This window comes from Callospermophilus lateralis, chromosome 4 (assembly GCF_048772815.1).
Source record: "Callospermophilus lateralis isolate mCalLat2 chromosome 4, mCalLat2.hap1, whole genome shotgun sequence".
NCBI classification, from domain to species: Eukaryota; Metazoa; Chordata; class Mammalia; order Rodentia; family Sciuridae; genus Callospermophilus; species Callospermophilus lateralis.
In genome coordinates, this window is record NC_135308.1 from 71,418,980 (window position 1) to 71,438,974 (window position 19,995).

Genomic DNA, 19,995 nt, shown 5'->3' on the forward strand with positions numbered 1-19,995 from the left:
CTTACTCAGTTCCATGTGAGTGAAGAGAAGATGGAAGACTTGGAAGTTGGTGACACTGGATAGCATAGCTAGGAAGGGCACAAAGAGGAAGACCAACTGAATAATTTTGGCTAAAGTGATGGCACTGCCTACCCCAACCTGGCTGGGTTGGGTTCATGTTGTTGTATCTGCCTTCTTAGCAGCAGGCCTGGCCTCAGGACTCAGAATTAGGGGTTCTTAACCTGGAGTCCAGGAGTCATTGGAAGTATCAAAAGTTGCGTGTATGTTTATGTGTGTGTTTGGGCGGGAAAGCAGTCTAAAAATTCCGTGTATGTTTATGTGTGTGTTTGGGCGGGAAAGCAGTCTAAAAATTCCCTAAGGGTCCTTGTCCAAAGAAAAGATAAAGCTGTAGACTGGAGCAGCTCCCATACTGGGTCTCTCCCCCAAATCCTGGCTGATTCTGAAATGAACAGGACTTCATGGCCATCAGTCCCCGAAATGGGGGCCTGGGGAGGGAAAAATAGTAGCAGGGGTGCAGAGGCAGGCCCAAGGAAATAGTCCTCCCTCTAGTAAACTCAAAGTAATCAACATACTCTTTGGCTGTTGGACTGTAAGGTGGGTGTCAATTTGTGACTAGAGGCCCTCTATAACTCTTCCCGCTCTTATGGAGCCTCAGCATTGAGCTGCTCAACTTAAGGACCATCTTGGGGAACAAATCCCCTCCCAATACCTTGGAGCTAGGGCAGGCACATCCATCCCTTCAGGCAGGGTCTACACACAAAGCTACTGCCACTAGAGGGAGTCAAGGTTCTATAGGACACTACTGGACACAACTGAGGTGGAGTGGGGAGCGATTTCAAGGTTGTACCCTTTGCGGGCCTCCCAGTCTGCTCCTACTCTCTTAAGTTCTGGTCCCAGGCTCCCTCTGCCATTCTGCCCATCTTGAGGCTAAAAGAGGATTCTGGTTGTGTATGAGCAGGGCCCAGGTCCCTTTGTCCTCATTCCTGTATTCAGTTCAAACAGCTTCTTATGCATGGGCATGATGTCACACACCTATAATTCCAGCGACTCTGTGAGGCCGAGGCAGGAAGACTCCAAGTCTGAGGCCAGTCTTAGCAATTTAGGAAGACCCTCAGCAATTTAGGGAGACCCTGTCTCAAAGTAAAAAGGACTGGAGATGTAGCTCAGTGGTAAAATGTCCCTGGGTTGGATCTCTAGTACCAAACCAAACCAAAACAAAAATGAAAAACAGTCTGAAGATGTAGCTCAGTGTAGAGTGGCCCTGGGTTCCATCCCCAGTACCCAAAACAAAACAAAGCTTCTTGCCCTGGTCTCGCCTGTGCCTCTTAATTTCAATATGGGCATCTCATTTTTCGTTTCTGTCCCTAGGTCCCTTTATGTCCCATGGGGCTCCTCCCACTTTTCTCTTGGGTCCATGAAACTTATCTTCCTCAGTGACTCCCAGGCTGGCTAGGATTATTATAGTTGAAGCTACCTTTGCTAACCTGTCCTTTCTTCCCTCCCTCCTTGCTAGGTTACCTCTCTAACAGTTATTGCAATTACACACACACACACACATGCTTGTGCCACACCAGGTACAGAATTGGATTGGGTTACAGCTAGCTCTGCTTGGGCCTCCCAGGCCCCTCTCTCTCCACTTTCCTTTTGTGGCGTTGCCTGGAGACCGTGGGTTGTGGGGGACTGGGGCCAGAGAGGGAGCTGGGGTGAGGGATGGTAGAGGGTGTGTATGTGTGATAGTCCCTGAAGTTAAGTTGTGAGCCTGGCCCCCAGGTAGGGAAGGAATTGGAGAGGGTAGGTCCTGGCTTCTCTTCCCACTCTCATAATCCTTGCCCTTACCTTATGTCTGCATTTTTCTTTTAGGTTCCTATAAGTCACCATCCTGTTCTTTGTGGTTAAAAAACAAGGGAGAAAATCTCAGAATGGAAGGGATTTGGGAAGGGCCTGGGCCAGGGCCCAGTGGGAGAACTGAACTGAGAAGTGCAGAAAGAGAGGGAAAGCAATGGCCGTGAATAGGGAAGGAGGAGTTAGGTGATAAAAGGAAGAAGTAGAGGCTGTCCTAGAGCACTGAGGAAGGGTTCCAACTCTACAGTCCTAGCCAGCCTTGGAGTCACGGGGGACAGATAGGTTTCATGGACGCCAGAAAAAAAACAGAGCCACAGAGAAAAGTGCCCTAAGAGAGACAGAAAGGGGCATAGGAAGATAGGGAGCTGGCCTGATTTCTAGGAGGCCCTGGGAGGGGCAAAAGATGGACCTGTGGTGGTAAAGTGAGTGCCAACAGATTTAGGGCAGTTCAGAGGGGAATTCATTCCTAGGCCAAGGAAGCATTCTGACTTCTGTTCCTTGTTCCCAAGTGCTTTGGAATCTGTTTAGAGCTTTTGGATACTCCCAGATTTGGCTGAGTCTGGCCTAAGGAATTGTGAGACAAAAATCTACTGAGCTGCTACAAAGCCAACTTCCTTCTTCCCAGAAGACAAGTGGAAGCCTGCCAGTTCAGGGTCCCCCTAGGTCTCCAGAGGGACTGGCCCCACAAGTACCCTACCCCCACCCCCACCCCAAATCTGGAAAGCTACTGAAGACTCCCAATCCACACTCCAGCTCCAGTTCTTCCTGTTTCCCAGCCTGCCTCCCTCCCTTTTTCTGGCCTTCCCAATTTCAGCTGCCAAAAATCACCCTGTGTCTCTGGTGTCCTTTGTCCTAGGAGATGTTGCTACTCGGTGTGGGGCCAGGGAGGGAGCCAAGAAGAAGGCACTGATGGTAGACTGGTGGGGGTGCTGGCTTCATGGTTGAAGACTAGGAATAGCTGCACACTGAGTCAGAGACTGCCTAGAGATCAGGGGAGGAGGAAGGGTTAGGAAGAACCTGTGGTCTGTAGTAGGGACTGTCTCTATGTATAAACAATTGGGAGAGGGAACCATGATACCCAGGGAACCATGATACCTAGGTCTACTCTGAACCCTTCAGGTGACCTAAGAAACCATTAGTGATAACTTCAGACTTGGGAAGGAAGATGGAGATGAACTAGATGGATGGGCCTGAGATGGTGTCCCACTCCTACTATACTCCTTACCCACCTGCCATCCCCCATTTCTGTCATTTTCCTCAGAGCTCTCTCTCTTGTCATCTCCAAGTTCTTCTCTTTCTCCATCAATGACTTTCCCTCCATATTGCCACCAAAGGCGTTATCTTCTATTTTCTTCCAATATTTTAACCCCTTCTTCCCCATTTTATCTGCTAAAGGAAAGCCTCCTGACTGGAAGCTCCCATCTCCAGGATCCAGCCATCCCACCTCCTTTCACACCTAGCTCAGTCTTCCCCTGAAATAGGCATCTGGTCCCTCCTTCATCCCTAAGGTTCCTCATGCTTTCACTTCTCTGTACTCACAGATATCTCCTCTGGGTTTTCTTCTCCTTCACCAGCCTCGAATTCTTTACTCAACCCTTTTATTCATCTTCCAGAAACCTCATCCTCCTATATATGTCTTCTTCTCAGTTTTTTCCAAGTCCCCAAACTTCCATCTCATTCTCTCTGAAAATATTTCCCCAACCCCTCCACCCTAAGCTTCTTTCACTTCTCCATGCCACACACCTCATTGCCCCAAAGATCCATGTCCCTCCATCTTTCCAATCTAACCCTATTATACGAATCTCCACTTCAATATCCCCCAAACTCCTCCCACCTCACCTCTGCTACAAACCGTGTCGCCCCCAAACTTCTCCAGCCTTTCTCATGTCTGCCTTCACAATCTACAACCTCTCCTACCCAGCCCTCTCCCACACTAGGCCTGCGGGCTCCCCATATTCTGCCACAGCGAAGCCCTCCCCGCGCCCCGGCCCCCTAGTCCTCAGGCTCGGCCAACTCGCACGGCGCCTCCCCTTCCCCGATCCCCCTCTCTCCCCCCTCGCAGCTTGCCTCGCGCTCCCTCCCTCGCGTCTCCCTCCTGGCCCCTCTCTCCTCCGTTCCTCCGCTCTCCCTCCTTCTCCCTCTTCCTCCCTTCTCCCATCCCCCTCTCTCAAGCGCCCTCCCTCCGCCGTCCGCTTTCCTGTGCGAGTCGCCCGACGCGCCGCCCAGCCCGCCCGCAGCCCCGCGCCGGGCCGGGTCCTCGGGCCGGGACCAGTTTCGGGGGCACTGTCGTCCTCGGGGAGGGCCTAGGGGGCGAGGGAGACCCCCGCTGGGAAGGGGCGGGGGGGCCGCGGGCGAGGCCGCCTCGGGGCCGGGGACCGCGCGAGTGCGGGCTGCGCGCGGCGGCGCGGGCGGCGGCGGGCCAGAGCGGCGCGGAGGGCCGGCCGGGCGCGGGGGCGAGCGGCGCGGCGGGGGCGGACGGCGCGGCCCGGGGCATTCCGGGCGGCCGGGGGGAGGCGGCGGGCCTGGGCGGGGGAGAGCGAGACCGCCGATCCGGGTTTGCTCCTGGGCCGGCGGGTGACCGGGGCCGGGCGGGGGAACAAGGCATGGGGGCCGCCCTCCGGGGGGGTCAGGGCCGCCGCCGCCGCAGTTGCGGCGGCGACTGAAGCCGGGAAAGAAGAGGGGGGCGGGGGATCGGCCGCCACCGCCCCCCGAAGGCGCTGGAGCCCGGACTCCCTCTCCGAGCCAGCCAGCTGTCCCGAGCTACAAGCAGGTAAGATCCGCTGGCGCCCGGCCCCTCGGCCCGGGCCCTCCGGGGTTCTGGCCCGCCCGGGTTCCGGCCTGCGACTCCCCACCCCCACCCCTCCCCGTTCCCCCTCCCGCCGCCGCCTCCATTTGTTATTTTCCCAATCCTGTTTCCCCACTGCGGGCACTGCCTGGCCGGAGACTGGGGGCTCAGGGGGGTGGGGCGGCTCCGAGGAGAGGTGGGGGCCTGGGAGCTCCTGGTGGGAAGGTAGGGAAGTAGGGGGTCTCAGGAGTGGGGCTGGTGGGGCAGGAGGGTAGCTCGGACTCGAGACCAAAAGAGGAGGATCGTCGAGGCGGAGGGTTGGTGAAGGAAAAACTGGAGATGCTGTGAGGGTGGTTCATCGAGAAGGCAGAATGGATTGGAGAGATGGCAGCAAGGTGGGGCATGAAGACGGAGAAGACCCAGAGGCCCAGAACATGGGTTCCAGAGCCGGCGGGGGTGGGGGTGGGTGGGTTGCGGGTGTTAGGAATAGAAGGGAAGTGGGAGCCGGGAAAGGGGTGTGGTAGGTGGAAAGAGAGGGATTGTAGCTACGGAGAGGGGAATGGAACCTGGGGAAACTGAGGATGGGAGAAGGGCCAGAAGAGGTCCATCTTTGAGAAGGAGAGTCAGAGGTTTTCTGAGGGTGGAAGTGGGAAGGCCATGTCTTTTGTGATTCGGTTTTCTTTTCTCTACTCCAGTTCACCTCTGACCCTGTTTTTCCAATCCCAGACAGTTACTTCTTGAGAGGGGTGTGGGGGCTCAGTCCTAAAACTAATGAGAAGGACAGGAACACTAAAAGGAAGAGTTAGGAAGAAGGGGTTTCTGGGAATATGGAAAAAGAGGGAATTGGGCAACCTTACAGACATTCCAAACAAGTTGTGACCTCCACCCTCAAATCCTCAAAGCACTGGCTGTCCCTCAGCTGAGAGCTCTATAGGAAGGCCTTCCTTACTACTTTGAAATTAGAGGTCTCCCTTTGTGCCTGGGATAGGGTCAGGGGACAAGATACCCTCCCTGTAGGTACTACAGAAGGATAGGAGTTGCTTTAGCAACTGTGGTGCTGGCAGTGGCTGCCAAGATGGGATGGTCTCTTGAAGGGCATGTTGTTTTACCATTTTGTTGCGTGGCAGTGATGCAGTGGGATATCCAATAGGTGGGGTTTCAAACTGTTGATAGGACCCAGCCACAGAGACTGGGACTTTTGACTGGATTCTGGAGAATGTTTCTGGTGCTGCAAGTGGATAGAAGTTTCCACAGGGAGTGTACCCGCTTCCATCCATCAGTCTGTTGGAACAGGTAGATATGTTACTTTCAGGTCATTGTATTTTTCCATGTCTCTCCTCCTAGGAATAGTTGGGAAGATGAAAATGGTCTTGTTCAAATCATACATCTGGGATTGGAGGATAGGTAGTTCAGTGGTAGAGTGCTTGCCTTGCATATTTGAGGCCCTGAGTTCAATCTCCAGCACTGAAATAACAACAACAAAATAAGTTTTACCATCTTTGGACAGATTGTTCTGGCTTCTACCTCTCTTATTATAGTTCGCATACAGTTCTCGTTTTGCTGCTTTGCACTATTGTTCCATTTTCTTAAACTTGATTCCTCTTTTTTGAGTCTCCTTTCCTGAGTATCTCTTCTTTCCCAGAGGGTCCCCAAGGTGAGCCCTTTCCTCACTAACCTTTGACCTTCTACTTTCCTGACCTTGTAGGTATGGCTGGGTTCTCCATGTCCGTTCTAGGTGAGGGGGGTCAGGGGACAAGACTGTGAAACAGCCAAGAGCAGAGCAGATATTCTGGAATGAAAATCAGGAGACCTGGATGTCGGCCTGCCTGTGCCTCTAACAAACTCTGACCTTGGGCAAGTCAATTCTCTTGCTTTGAACCTCTCCTACATTGTAAAAATGAAGGGATTATAGATGAGATGATCTCTGAGGCCCCTCTGATTGCTCTGGATTCCAAGAAGGCTTAGGCCAGTGCATTGTTATCTGCTGGTCTCTGCTGGTCTGGGCTGCTTTAGTATCAGAGTCACTTTGGACACTTTAGTCTGGCAGCACTGGAATGGTGGGGGATGGGCCAAAGATCCTGAAATTCACTCTGCAAACACTTCCCCGAGAGCCTTGTGACTTGATTGTATTCTTTGACATCCTTCCCATATTTTTTTCCTTAATTTCTTTTCCTCTTCTTACTTAGAGTTCTTTTCCTGTTTTTTATTTATTTTTATTTTTTTATTGTTACTTTTCCACCTGCCACATCAATTTCCTTTTGTAGTAACTTAATGAAAGTGAATGTGTATTGAAAGTGTTCAGTGTTTTGACAGATACATAGTAGGTGCCATATAAATATTAGTTACAGTATCTGTCTTCTAGGACAAAGATAAGTTTAGTTTAGCTGTTGGTGCCAGAACACAGCTCAGGTTCAAAAACAGACTTACAATTCAACCCAACTCTGTCCTTCCTGCTGTCACCCCTGCCATTACCTCCCTTTTAATAACTGCTTTTCTCCCTTAAAGCTATTCATTGCAAATTTTATCAGTTTTCAGCTGATTAAAAAATAAGAGCACATATGATTGCTCGGTTATTCAGGTACATTTCTGAATTTCCCTGGTCTTTTGGATCCCTAGGTCTTACCTGACTTAGTCAACAGGTCTGTGATGAGAAGGAGAGAGGGGCACCCTGCCATAGGAAGACTGGCAAAGATACACCAGCCATCTTTGTTCTGCTATAGTTTTTTTTTTTTTGTGTGTGTGTGTGTGTTGGTTTGTGCATGCAAGTCAAGCACTCTACCAACTGAGCTATATCCCCAGCCCCCTGTTCTGTTATTGTTAAGATTGTTTTCTTCTTTTATTTTGTTGGTTCTTGTTCTTTGGATTTGGTTGTTGTTGTTGTTTTTAGTTGATATATTTTATTTATTTAGGTACCAGGGATTAGACCCAGGGGTGCTTAACCATTGAGCCACATCCCCAACCCTTTTTATTTTTTATTTTGAGACAAGGTCTCCTTGAGTTGCTTAGGGCCTCTCTAAGTTACAGAGGGCAGCTTTGGACTTGCAATCCTCCTGCCTCAACCTCTTGAGCTGCTCAGGTTATAGGCATGTGTCACCCCCTCACCTCCAGTTGATAGTTGTTAAGTAAAACCAATATACATAACAACTCAAAAATGTGGTATTAGCTGTAGTTAAAAGAGAATGACTAGTCCACTGGGCAGAGCATCAGTTGAAAGGTCAGACCTGGGGTTCTGTCTCAGCTATCTTTTGACTCTTAAGTAAATCACCAGTTTTCTGGAAAGGTTAGATGCATTCCCTGTTGCCTCCCTCAATATGGTTCAGTGGGGGCGAATGAGAAGTAATTATTTTGTATTCCTTATAGAAAATATACTATAGAATATGAAAATGCCATTTACCTAGCAGGCCTTCTAACTTAGGATAGGTAGGCAAGCTTAATGCAGTCCCACCAAGGCTAGCAGTACTTAAAGCAAGAAGAAAGATCTACTGAAGTTGCTGAGTTTAAACATTAATAGCAAGAAAAGAAAACACACACACACACACACACACACACACACAAATTATATCAGCCGAGGATATAGAGAGGAAAACTGTATGAAAATAGCATTTTTGCTCACAAAAGATCATATGGTCTGTAATATGGAGTCTTGACTCTTAGCAAGAAATACAAACAAGTGCAGATGAAAATAGCTGGCTATGGAGATACCAAAATATGACAACATCTATATCTATTGATAGGTATCATCTTTGCCAAACAGGAGGATAGGCTTAAAATTATAAATCTGTATTGTGTTCTCACTCATCTTTTGAGTCTTTTTTGTTGTTGTTTAATATTTTGGTTGTTAATGTGAAGCCTGGCTTCTCTCCTAACCTTGGGGAACACATAGTTCCCTTGATGTCTGAGGAAATTCATTCCAGGACCCCCTGATGATACCCAGATCAGCAGATGTTGAAGTTCTCTGTGTAGAAATATGCAGTCCTCCCATACACTTTAACTCATCTAATACCTAATACAATGTAAATACTATTTAAATTATTGACGTAAATAGTTGTCATACAGTATTGGTAAGGGAATAATGACAAGAAAAGCAAGTCTGTATGTATTCAGAACAGAGGAAACCAGTTCAGAAAGAGGCAACTAGCCATCCTAGGCCTAACTACATAGTATATGAAGGACATGAGGCAAACAGTAAGAGCTGAGAAGAGATTGAGTACCTGTGAAGGCACAGGAAGCTATAGCAGGGGACATCTAGACATTATTTCATTCTCAGATTCAGCATAGGGCTTAGTGTATGGCAAATTCAAGTTTTATTTTATAGAACTTTCTAGAGTTTTCTCTCCAAATATTTTACATCTATAGTTGTTTGAATCTGTGGATACAGAGCCAGTGGATGTGGAAAGTCAACCATATTGGAGGATGGGTTTTTGTGAGGTCTCCAAAACCAAGTTCCGCAACTTGGGGGATATTTAGATTTGGTTTTGGGATTCACTGGGCTCTGCTCCTATGTATTGTAGAATGGGACATTCTTCTGCCTACTCTGGTATGAAAAAATCCTTATCTCTGTGACTGATCTAGGCTTTCTGAGAATTCTCCCCACCAACTTCTAAGGAGAGTATAGCAAAGTATAGAAGAAAGAGTTTGAAGTCAAGAGAGACAAGGGCTTGATTCTGGCTGTCATTGGGTCTTCACTGTGGGAGGTTGGGCAAGTCACATAATCTTTGAGCCTAAGTTCCATTCTAATGAGAATAATACTAATACCTACCTTTCAGGGTTGATTGTAAATATTACATGATATCATGTATTAAAGGGCTTGACACAAGGAAGACAATAAATTAATACTTCAGCTTCATTTCTCTGTCCTCCTTTGTAAAGCTCTGTGGAATTCACAGGTACATAAATATTCTTTAGTGATCATAAAGGGGAAAACTGAGTGATCTGGATTGGAGCTCACAGGTACATCTCAATTTTCTACCTTCCCCAGAAATAAGAGATTATAGTATGAGTAGAATCTCCCTCATTTAAACAGCTGAGATAACCCATGGGGCAATCCAGCAATGAGTGTCTTGTTAACTGTCCCACTTGTCCAGAAGGCTCAGGGCTGAGCTGCTTAGCCCTCTGACAGGCACAGTAGTACCTCTTTCAGATTTTGTTCTCCAATATGAAGACTCTTATGGTCTTTTCCAAACAGGTTTTGCTGAAAACAGATCCGTTCCAGGTGACTACACCTGCTTCCCAGGCCACGGCTGTGGGGAGCTTGAGGCAGAGCAGAGAAGTTTCTGTATTCAGCTGCCCAGGCAGAGGAGAATGGGGTCTCCACAGCCTGAAGAATGAAGACACGACAGAATAAAGACTCAGTGAGTAATAGCTACTATGAGAGGCATGAAAGGTTGGGGCAGGTGCAGAGAAACTAGGAGGAAGGATCTAGAGAGGAAAAACAGAAATAAGATACATTATAAAGTCAGGTGAAATAAAAAACATTACTTGCCTCCTTCTTCCTTCCTTAGATGTCAATGAGGAGTGGACGGAAGAAAGAGGCCCCTGGGCCCCGAGAAGAACTGAGATCAAGGGGCCGGGCCTCCCCTGGAGGAGTCAGCACATCCAGCAGTGATGGCAAAGCTGAGAAGTCCAGGCAGACAGCCAAGGTATTTTGTCCCCAGGTCTTCACACAGGATGTCTGGCACCGGGGCTAAGGGTGTGTCATGGGGGGAGCTTTCAGGCTGGCAGAAGGTAGTAACAGTGGAGGGTTGGGAGGAAGAAGACAGGAATTTTCTTTCTCTTTCACAGAAGGCCCGGGTAGAGGAAACTTCCACACCAAAAGTCACCAAGCAGGGCCGGAATGAGGAGATCTCAGAGAGTGAAAGTGAGGAGACGAATGCACCAAAAAAGACCAAAACGGAGGTAGGAGACCTTGTTATCCATTCTGAATCGTTTTTTGACCATTCTTTCCCCAAACTTCCTTTTGCTCACATTTCTACCTTGCTCTCTGCTGGGATATAAGAGAAAAATCATAACTTAGTGTTTATTAAAGTGATCATGTCTATATGTCAGACAGATCTTTTGGCTTTGGTCAGACCAGTAGATGACCAGGCAGGGTTAAAGGAGAATGGAAGAACTGAAGGATTAAGAAGTCTTACTGGAAGGAACAAATAAGTCATAAGGAAAATGCAGAAGTGGTCTTTTTGAGAACCAAGGGTTTGGGGGTTGAAAAATTAAAGGGAGTCAGTGAGATGAGATGAGGGTAAATATGAGGTGGTGGAAGACAAGGATGTGGAGTAAGCTGTGGAGGGGGTGAAAATGCTTGAGATGAACACTTGAGAAGGAATAGGGTTTGAACAAGGAGGGAAATAAGCCTGGTTGCTGGGAAAGCTGAGATGTGGGGAGATTGGGGGAACCCCAGATGGCAGGAATCCCCATCACATCACAGCACAACAGTTTGTGAGGAGGAAATGACTGTGGGAGAGAAAGGAAAACATGGGCCTCTTCTCTATGCAGCAGGAGCTCCCTCGGCCACAGTCTCCCTCAGATCTGGATAGCTTGGATGGGCGGAGCCTCAACGATGATGGCAGCAGTGACCCTAGGGATATAGACCAGGATAACCGAAGCACATCCCCCAGCATCTACAGCCCTGGGAGTGTGGAGAATGACTCCGATTCATCTTCTGGCTTGTCCCAGGGCCCAGCCCGCCCCTACCATCCACCTCCACTCTTTCCTCCCTCCCCTCCACAACCAGACAGCACCCCCCGACAGCCAGATCCTGGCTTTGAACCCCATTCCTCTGTGACACCAACTGGATATCATGCTCCCATGGAGCCCCCCACTTCCCGAATGTTCCAGGCTCCTCCTGGGGCCCCTCCCCCTCATCCACAGCTCTATCCTGGGGGAGCTGGTGGAGTTTTATCCGGACCCCCAATGGGTCCCAAAGGAGGAGGGGCTGCCTCTTCAGTGGGGGCCTCTAGTGGGGGTAAGCAGCACCCCCCACCCACAACCCCCATTTCAATATCAAGCTCTGGAGCTAGTGGTGCTCCCCCAACAAAGCCACCTAATACTCCAGTGGGTGGTGGAAATCTAACCTCTGCTCCACCTCCAGCCACTTTCCCTCATGTGACACCAAACCTGCCTCCTCCACCTGCCCTGAGACCCCTCAACAATGCTTCAGCCTCTCCTCCTGGCCTAGGGGCCCAGCCACTCCCTGGACATCTTCCCTCTCCTCATGCCATGGGTCAGGGCATGGGTGGACTTCCTCCAGGCCCAGAAAAGGGCCCAACTCTGGCTCCCTCACCCCACCCTCTGCCTCCTGCTTCCTCCTCTTCTGCTCCAGCTCCCCCAATGAGGTATCCTTATTCATCCTCTAGCAGTAGCTCTGTGGCAGCCTCTTCTTCCACTTCTTCCTCCTCTTCCTCTGCTTCCCAGTACCCAGCTTCCCAGGCATTGCCCAGTTATCCCCACTCCTTCCCTCCCCCAACAAGTCTCTCTGTCTCCAATCAGCCACCCAAGTATACTCAGCCTTCCCTCCCATCCCAGGCTGTGTGGAGCCAGGGTCCCCCTCCACCTCCCTATGGTCGACTCTTGGCCAATAGCAATGCTCATCCAAGCCCCTTCCCTACTTCTGGGGGCCAATCCACTGCACACCCACCAGCCCCAACACATCACCATCACCACCAGCAGCAGCAGCAACAGCAACAGCAGCAGCAACAGCAGCAGCAGCAGCAGCAGCAGCAGCAGCAGCAGCAACAGCATCATGGAAGCTCTGGGCCCCCTCCACCTGGAGCATATCCCCACCCCCTGGAGAGCAGTGGCTCCCACCATGCGCACCCTTACACCATGTCTCCCTCCCTGGGGTCTCTGAGACCCTACCCATCAGGGCCAACACACCTGCCCCCACCTCACAGCCAGGTGTCCTACAGCCAAGCAGGCCCCAGTGGCCCCCCAGTCTCCTCTTCCAACTCTTCCTCTTCTTCTCAAGGCTCCTACCCATGTTCGCATCCCTCCCCTTCTCAGGGCCCCCAAGGGGCGTCCTACCCCTTCCCACCCGTGCCTCCGGTCACCACCTCCTCGGCTACCCTTTCCACGGTCATTGCCACCGTGGCTTCCTCGCCAGCAGGCTACAAAACAGCTTCCCCACCTGGGCCCCCACCTTATGGCAAGAGAGCTTCGTCCCCCGGGGCCTACAAGACAGCCACCCCACCGGGATACAAGCCCGGGTCACCACCTTCCTTCAGAACGGGGACCCCACCGGGTTTTCGAGGCACCTCCCCGCCAGCAGGCCCAGGGACCTTCAAGCCAGGCTCACCTACTGTGGCGTCTGGGCCCTTGCCACCTGCAGGGCCCTCAAGCCTATCATCTCTGCCGCCACCACCTGCGGCCCCTGCCTCAGGGCCACCCCTGAGTGCCACACAGATCAAACAAGAGCCAACTGAGGAGTACGAGACCCCAGAGAGCCCCGTGCCCCCAGCCCGCAGCCCCTCCCCCCCTCCCAAGGTGGTAGATGTGCCCAGCCACGCCAGTCAGTCTGCCAGGTGAGCAGCCTGGGTCGGGTGCCGGTGGGTTTGGAGTCGGGGTACGGTGGACACCAGAGCCTCGTGTTTATGTGGTGCTTTTTAGAAGTACACTAAACAGCTCTCCGCCTTCACGAAGGCTGCTTTTGAGGATGGAGCAGGATGGCCGCCGGGCCGCTAGCAGGAACTGAGCGTGCACTGCCTCCGCGCCCCACAGGTTTAACAAACACCTAGACCGCGGCTTCAACTCGTGCGCGCGCAGCGACTTGTATTTCGTGCCGCTGGAGGGCTCCAAGCTGGCCAAGAAGCGGGCCGACCTGGTGGAGAAGGTGCGGCGCGAGGCTGAACAGCGAGCGCGCGAAGAAAAGGAGCGCGAGCGGGAGCGGGAGCGCGAAAAGGAGCGGGAGCGCGAGAAAGAGCGCGAGCTCGAACGCAGCGTGGTAAGTGCGTCACAAAATGCGCCACCCGCCGCCTTTCCCTCGGCGCTGCGCAGTTTGGCTCGGGATGGGCTGGGGCTAGGGGCGAGACGAGAATCACTTCGCCACCTGTCGGAGAGGATGGACCACTGCAGCCCATAACTAGGAACCTAAGAGGATTGCAGTGGGAGCAATCTTTGTATTTCTGGGTTTGGGAAAGGCTTGCTCAGGTCAGACTACTAGTAGATCACAAGAAGGGCAAATTTGCGGCGGGGTCGGGGTGCAGGGACGTTCTTTCACAGGGTTGCAACATTCTTTTATAAGCATCATGGCATTCAGTTGCTCACACAGTTGGGCAACTTGGGACCAGCCAAATATTCTCATAGGTCCTTTTTTAACTCCACTTCTTCCTCTACCCCACAGAAGTTGGCGCAGGAGGGCCGTACTCCAGTGGAGTGCCCTTCTCTGGGCCCAGTGCCCCATCGCCCTCCATTTGAGCCTGGTAGTGCTGTAGCTACAGTGCCCCCCTACCTGGGTCCTGACACTCCAGCCCTGCGCACTCTCAGTGAATATGCCCGACCGCATGTCATGTCTCCTGGAAATCGCAACCATCCATTCTACGTGCCGTTGGGGGCAGTGGACCCGGGGCTTCTGGGTTACAATGTCCCAGCCTTGTACAGCAGTGACCCAGCTGCCCGGGAGAGGGAGCGGGAAGCCCGTGAACGAGATCTCCGTGATCGTCTCAAGCCTGGCTTCGAGGTGAAGCCAAGTGAGCTGGAACCCCTACATGGGGTCCCTGGGCCAGGCCTGGATCCCTTCCCCCGACATGGGGGCCTGGCTCTGCAGCCTGGCCCTCCTGGCCTGCACCCTTTCCCTTTTCATCCAAGCCTGGGGCCTCTGGAGCGAGAACGTCTAGCGCTGGCAGCTGGGCCAGCCCTGCGGCCGGACATGTCCTATGCTGAACGGCTGGCAGCTGAGAGGCAACATGCTGAAAGGGTGGCAGCCCTGGGCAATGACCCACTGGCCCGGCTGCAGATGCTCAACGTGACCCCTCATCACCACCAGCACTCTCACATCCACTCTCACCTGCATCTGCACCAGCAGGATGCCATTCATGCAGGTGAGACCCCTGCTTCCTGGCTTTGACCCTGTGGGGCTGCCTTACCTGATTGGGCTCTTCTGTTTCTCAGACCCACTTCCCTTTACTGTTCTGACAGAACCTCTCCTGAGAAAGCTCCCCTGATTTTTGCCTCCCTGACATTCCTCCATGCACTTGCTTAGCGGTAGAGCTTGTGCATTCCCCACACCCCTTCCCCTCTGATAGAGGCCCAAGCTGGAGTCTTTTTGAGGGCACACCACTTTTTCATCCTTGCATCCCTTTTCCCAAAGCCCTTAGCATACTAATTTTCTTGTTCCCCTGGATTCAAATCTTGTTTCTTGCCATCCTTTTCTTCTGTTCCAGCTGGAGGTCTTTTATGTTCCTTCCCATCTCTAGGTCTGAAATCCCCTAGAAAGGGCTCTTTAACTTTGTTTTGGGTGTTACAGGCAATAATGAGCTTTACTTTCTATCCTTTTTCCATATTTCTTTATAAGAAACTTTTATAATATTTTATAAACATTGCCCAGCCTAGCCTTACACTCATGTTCAGTTTGGGATCTCTTGTTCTGTTTTCTTAATCTCCCTACTCTTCCTGTTTCATTTTCTAAACTTCCATCATCTCCCACCTTCTCAAAGTAAGTTTACTCTCTCCTTCCTCATTCTCAGAACCCTCTGGCAACTGTAATCTGACATCTGTGTGTCCCTACTCCTGCAGGGTCCATCCCCCAGTCTCTAGTGCTTCCATTCTACCTTTGTTCCACTTTGGATCCCCTTCTGTTTGTCCATGTTTCTTCCCAGACTCAGATCCCCCACCCAAATGCATGGTTTTTACCAAAACATGCCTTCTAGTGACATATTCCTCTTTTCTGCCCTCTAGCCTCTGCCTCGGTGCACCCTCTCATTGACCCCCTGGCCTCAGGGTCTCACCTTACCCGGATCCCCTACCCAGCTGGGACCCTCCCTAACCCCCTTCTTCCTCACCCTCTGCACGAGAACGAAGTTCTTCGTCACCAGCTTTTTGGTAAGGACAGAGGTTGGGGTAGGGAAGCACTGATGAGAGGACAGAATGTGGGTATTGGGGATGGGTCTAGTGAGAGTTGGGAGGCATGAATAGCTGGAATAAGAATAGGAGAGCTGCAGCTCAGGAGGCTGAGGCAGGAGGATCATGAATTCAAAGCCAGCTTCAGCAAAAGTGAGGCATTAAGCAACTAGTGAGACCTTGTCTCTAAATAAAATACAAAATAACACTGGGGATGTGGCTCATGGCTGAGTGCCCCTGAGTTTGATCCCTGATACCAAAAAAAAAAAAAAAAAAAAAAAATAGGAGAGCTGAGGTTTTGCTCAAGAGAGGCTCAGGTTTTAGGGCCAGGCTAAGAGGTTTGACTTCTAATTCCATTCCACCATTGGCAGCTTGCAAAATGGGCAGCGTTACTTTATTTTCTACTGTTTTCTCTGTATGTAAAATGGCTGTCTAACCCCTGGCCCAAAGCATGTACTCAGTATCCATTGGTCATGTGCCCCTTGCTTTCCTACTCACAGCTGCCCCTTACCGGGACCTGCCAGCCTCCCTCTCTGCCCCGATGTCTGCAGCTCATCAGCTGCAGGCCATGCACGCGCAGTCTGCTGAGCTGCAGCGCTTGGCGCTGGAACAGCAGCAGTGGCTGCATGCCCATCACCCGCTGCACAGTGTGCCGCTACCTGCCCAGGAGGACTACTACAGGTACTGTGGGGTGTTCATAGACCACGAGTCAGGGAAGAAAGGCTAGGCTAGCATGGGATGGGCAGTAGGGCAGTAGGGTCCTAGGGGAGGAACCCCCTGCTTTCCATCTTTATCTGTGAAGAAGACAAGGTCACAGTTGATCTCAGTCTCTCATTTCTCTGATATGCATCACTTCTTCCCTAGTCACCTGAAGAAAGAAAGTGACAAGCCACTGTAGATCCTTCAATCAAGAGAACACCATGGCTCCTACATCTGAACCTTGAAGGACCCCCTCCTAGCTGCCACCCAGAGCCAAGGAGAGGGTGCTATTCAGTTGCAGGGCCTCCTCAGCTGGGCAGAGGGAGGGAGGAAATAAGGAACAGACAGAAGGCCAAGGCCCAGGTGGTGTGCAGAGGGCAGAGGTGGGGAGGTGGTAAAGGTGGGGACAGAAAGTGCACAGTATCTTGGATCAGGTCCCTCTTCTTTTGTGCCCTGCTTTCCTCCCCTCCTATGCCCAGCCCTCGGTGGTCACTGCCCTTCCCCCACCCCGTTGGTGTGATTATTTCATCTGTTAGATGTGGCTGTTTTGCGTAGCATCATGTGCTGCCCCTGCCCTGCCCCTTCCCAATCCCTGTGTGCGCGCCCCCTCTGCGATGTATGCCCCTTATCCTTCCCCACATTAATAATTTATATATATAAATATCTATATGATGCTCTTTAAAAAACATCCCAACCAAAACCAACCAAACAAAAACATCCTCACAACTCCCCAGGAAGATGGCTGTGACTTGTTCTTTGTGGGCTAAGGGGGTTCGGGTGAGGTCTTGTTGCAACAGGGAAGTGGGAAGGGATGGGATTATTAAGGAACTGGGTGTAGGGACCCAAAAGAGTTCAACAGGGACCTCAGAAGAACTCAGATTCTTGGCTCTGCTGGCAATGGTATACTATGGTGCTAGGTCTTTCCTTGACCCCAGCAAGGAGAGGCCTGGGATGAGCCTACATCTGGCAAACCCAGATCAAAGAAACTACTTAAATCTTGGAGGTGTTCCCGTCACTGATTCTACTAGGTGCCACCTGAGGCCTCTAATGAGAGCGTCAGGGTCGCGAATCCTTTCCGAGAATAGTCTGAGGCACATTATGAAGTGCGAGCGAGATGAGTGTAGCTTCAGTAAACTCATGTGATTAGGACTTGGCATTCAGTGGGTGAGAATTCCAAACGCCTGGAAGGGAAAGGATATAGAGCGTTATGCAGCACTACCTACAACTATACAAGGCCATTTTAAAAGGCCCGAAGGGTTCTCGTTTTGAGCTTTCATGCTGCGAATCACTGTCTTGATTCTTAAGAAAGGGGCTGTGATTGGCTGCTTTCTCAGCCAGTCAGCATAGAGCTCATTTGCATACATGAAATCAAACATTCACAAACTCTAGAAATGAATCAGTTAAGTAAATTCCTTAGAATATTGTTTTTCTTACCAAAGGTCATAATATGTCCTATTGCTTCTACATTAGCAGGGGTTCGAAAAGCACCACTTTGATCTCACCCTCACTAATAGTGGAGTTAATGTACACCCCAAGTTGGCTCCATGCTTTTTTTTATAAGTGTTGCAGCTCTTTTAGAATTTGTCTAGCAGGCTTTCTGGCAGTTGCCGGAAAGCCCCTCTCACAAGATTTGTCTGTAACGACAGAATTGCTTTTACCGGCTGGTGCAGTTCTTTATTTTCCCGGATAAGGATGAACAAAACAGAGTAGGGAACTTACAGTCACCGAGGTTAAGGCTCAGCTAATACTTCCGGCTACGGATGATGCTGTTTCCCCTCCGCCTTCACCAGCCTTGAGAACTGCTGTAGGAGGTGGCTTGTTTGTCTAGGTTTTTCATTTCTCGTTTTTGTTTTATATCTTCGCTGCACGTGCAGCTTTTGTCGTTCTATGGCGTCTGCCGCGGCCCAACCCGCGCCCCTGAGCGCGGAGCAGGCCAAGGGTGAGAAGCACCTTAGTCATGGTTTGGGTTGCCTGTTGCGGTGGGGGTTACTGGGCCAAAGACCCAGCCACTTTCCGCGGGAAACGGGGACGGAGGGCATGGCATACTGTCCCTTTCCTCCACCTATGTGGGGTCCTTGCTCCTAGTGGAATTCGGATTATGAGCTTTACCGGGTTACTTACGTTCTCGATTCACTAATTCCCCGCCCTCTTCCCTGCGCTTTCTGCTGGGCCTGCCGGCCATGTCTCGGCGCCCACCCCGGGACGCCTCCCTGGGCTGCATCTTGTGCGTAGTGGTCCTGGCGGAGGTGATCCAGGCGTTTTCGGCCCCGGAGAACGCCGTGCGCATGGATGAGGCTAGAGACAATGCGTGCAACGACATGGGCAAGATGCTGCAATTCGTGCTGCCCGTGGCCACGCAGATCCAACAAGAGGTTATCAAAGCTTATGGCTTCAGCTGCGACGGGGAAGGTGGGTCGGACGCGGGTCGGCGGTGGGGTGGTTGGGGGAGAGGGCGCAGAATGTGTGGGCCCCAGTGCTGCCGTCCTCTTTCTTGCCACACGGCGGCAGCCACAATCTAACAGTATTGGCACACGCAGCCCAAGACCTACCATGAACTTTTGCGGCGACGTCCTAAATGCATTTTTTAAAAAAGTATTTTTTAGTTGTTGATGCACCTTTATTTTATTTACTTATTTATATATAGTGCTGAGAATCGAACCCAGTGCTTCACACGCGCGAGGCAAGAGCTCTACCGCTAAGTTTCGACTCCAGCCCTCTAAGTGCATTTTGTTTTTACTATTAGTAAAATAATAGTCACACCATTTTTCCATATTAAGATGGAACAGACTTTAAAGCAAAACAAGTGTCCGGGGTAACAAGTACTAGGAACTTGAACCCCGTCGTTTTGGTAGTTTTAGCAAGATGTCTGCATGACAGTACACTTCTGTAGTTCCTGAAAGGTGTTTCAGCTAATCAGTTCAAGGCTTAGAGGTTGAATTTCCCAAGCGTGTGCATTGATTCAGTCCAGCTGCCTCACTGTCTTCCTGTGTCCCGCTATAGATATGGGATCTCATGGATGTTCATACTTGGGGTTCTTGTGACTAGTGCTAAAATGGCCCACCTCAGACTGAGCAGCACACTATTTCTGGAATATTTTTATTCACTGCATCCCATCCCTTTGTAACCAGAAGTGATTGATCCAAACCCTGCAGAGCCAGTATTTCATATTCAAGCCACCCTCCACCCCCCACTAGCTGTCTTTGTCACACTGGGCCCCAGAATGTGAGTTGACTGTCCACTCCCTCTTCCAGGTGTCCTTAAGTTTGCTCGCTTGGTTAAATCCTATGAAGCCCAGGATCCTGAGATTGCCAGCCTGTCAGGAAAGCTGAAGGCTCTGTTCTTACCACCCATGACGCTGCCGCCCCATGGGCCTGCTTCTGGTGGCAGCGTGGCTGCCTCCTGAGAGTTGGCCTTTCCCTGTGCTGCTGCAAGGGAGAGGAAGAACCTCAGGTGTTTCAGAGGAAAATAAATGTACCTGTGACTTAATCCTGTGTCAGTCTTTTTTGATCTTGACAACCCACTCCTATCCCCCAACCTCCTTGGATTCCTTGTGCCTTTCCAGGTTGCTACATTCCCTTGTGAAAGTCCTTCTTGTAACTTCCTGCTGTGCCCAACCCAACTCC

At 51.0% G+C, this 19,995-nt stretch overlaps 2 protein-coding genes and 1 non-coding gene across 6 annotated transcripts; all 3 read left to right on the forward strand.

Annotated features, from left to right (window-relative positions):
• Nucleotides 1-4,446: 4,446 nt before the first annotated feature.
• Atn1 (atrophin 1) lies at nucleotides 4,447-17,109 on the forward strand. 4 transcript variants are annotated; one of them, XM_076854091.1, is made up of 11 exons: nucleotides 4,447-4,612; nucleotides 9,813-9,978; nucleotides 10,129-10,266; nucleotides 10,409-10,522; nucleotides 11,117-13,140; nucleotides 13,337-13,559; nucleotides 13,959-14,655; nucleotides 15,512-15,655; nucleotides 16,174-16,206; nucleotides 16,263-16,354; nucleotides 16,538-17,109. In XM_076854091.1, the coding sequence occupies exons 2-11, from the start codon at nucleotides 9,952-9,954 to the stop codon at nucleotides 16,556-16,558; spliced, it is 3,513 nt and encodes a 1,170-aa protein (XP_076710206.1). In that variant the 5' UTR covers nucleotides 4,447-4,612; nucleotides 9,813-9,951; the 3' UTR covers nucleotides 16,559-17,109. The 4 variants fall into 4 exon arrangements, with proteins under 4 accessions (XP_076710206.1, XP_076710203.1, XP_076710205.1 ...); XM_076854088.1 differs by having other exon boundaries at nucleotides 16,174-16,354; XM_076854090.1 differs by having other exon boundaries at nucleotides 11,120-13,140; nucleotides 16,174-16,354.
• Nucleotides 17,110-17,723: 614 nt separating this feature from the next.
• C4H12orf57 (chromosome 4 C12orf57 homolog) lies at nucleotides 17,724-19,858 on the forward strand. The gene is made up of 3 exons (XM_076854092.1): nucleotides 17,724-18,311; nucleotides 18,605-18,781; nucleotides 19,624-19,858. The coding sequence occupies exons 1-3, from the start codon at nucleotides 18,260-18,262 to the stop codon at nucleotides 19,773-19,775; spliced, it is 381 nt and encodes a 126-aa protein (XP_076710207.1). The 5' UTR covers nucleotides 17,724-18,259; the 3' UTR covers nucleotides 19,776-19,858.
• On the forward strand, nucleotides 17,931-17,992 carry LOC143398699 (U7 small nuclear RNA). The gene has a single exon (XR_013091303.1). It is a non-coding gene; the product is annotated as a U7 small nuclear RNA (small nuclear RNA).
• Nucleotides 19,859-19,995: the final 137 nt, after the last annotated feature.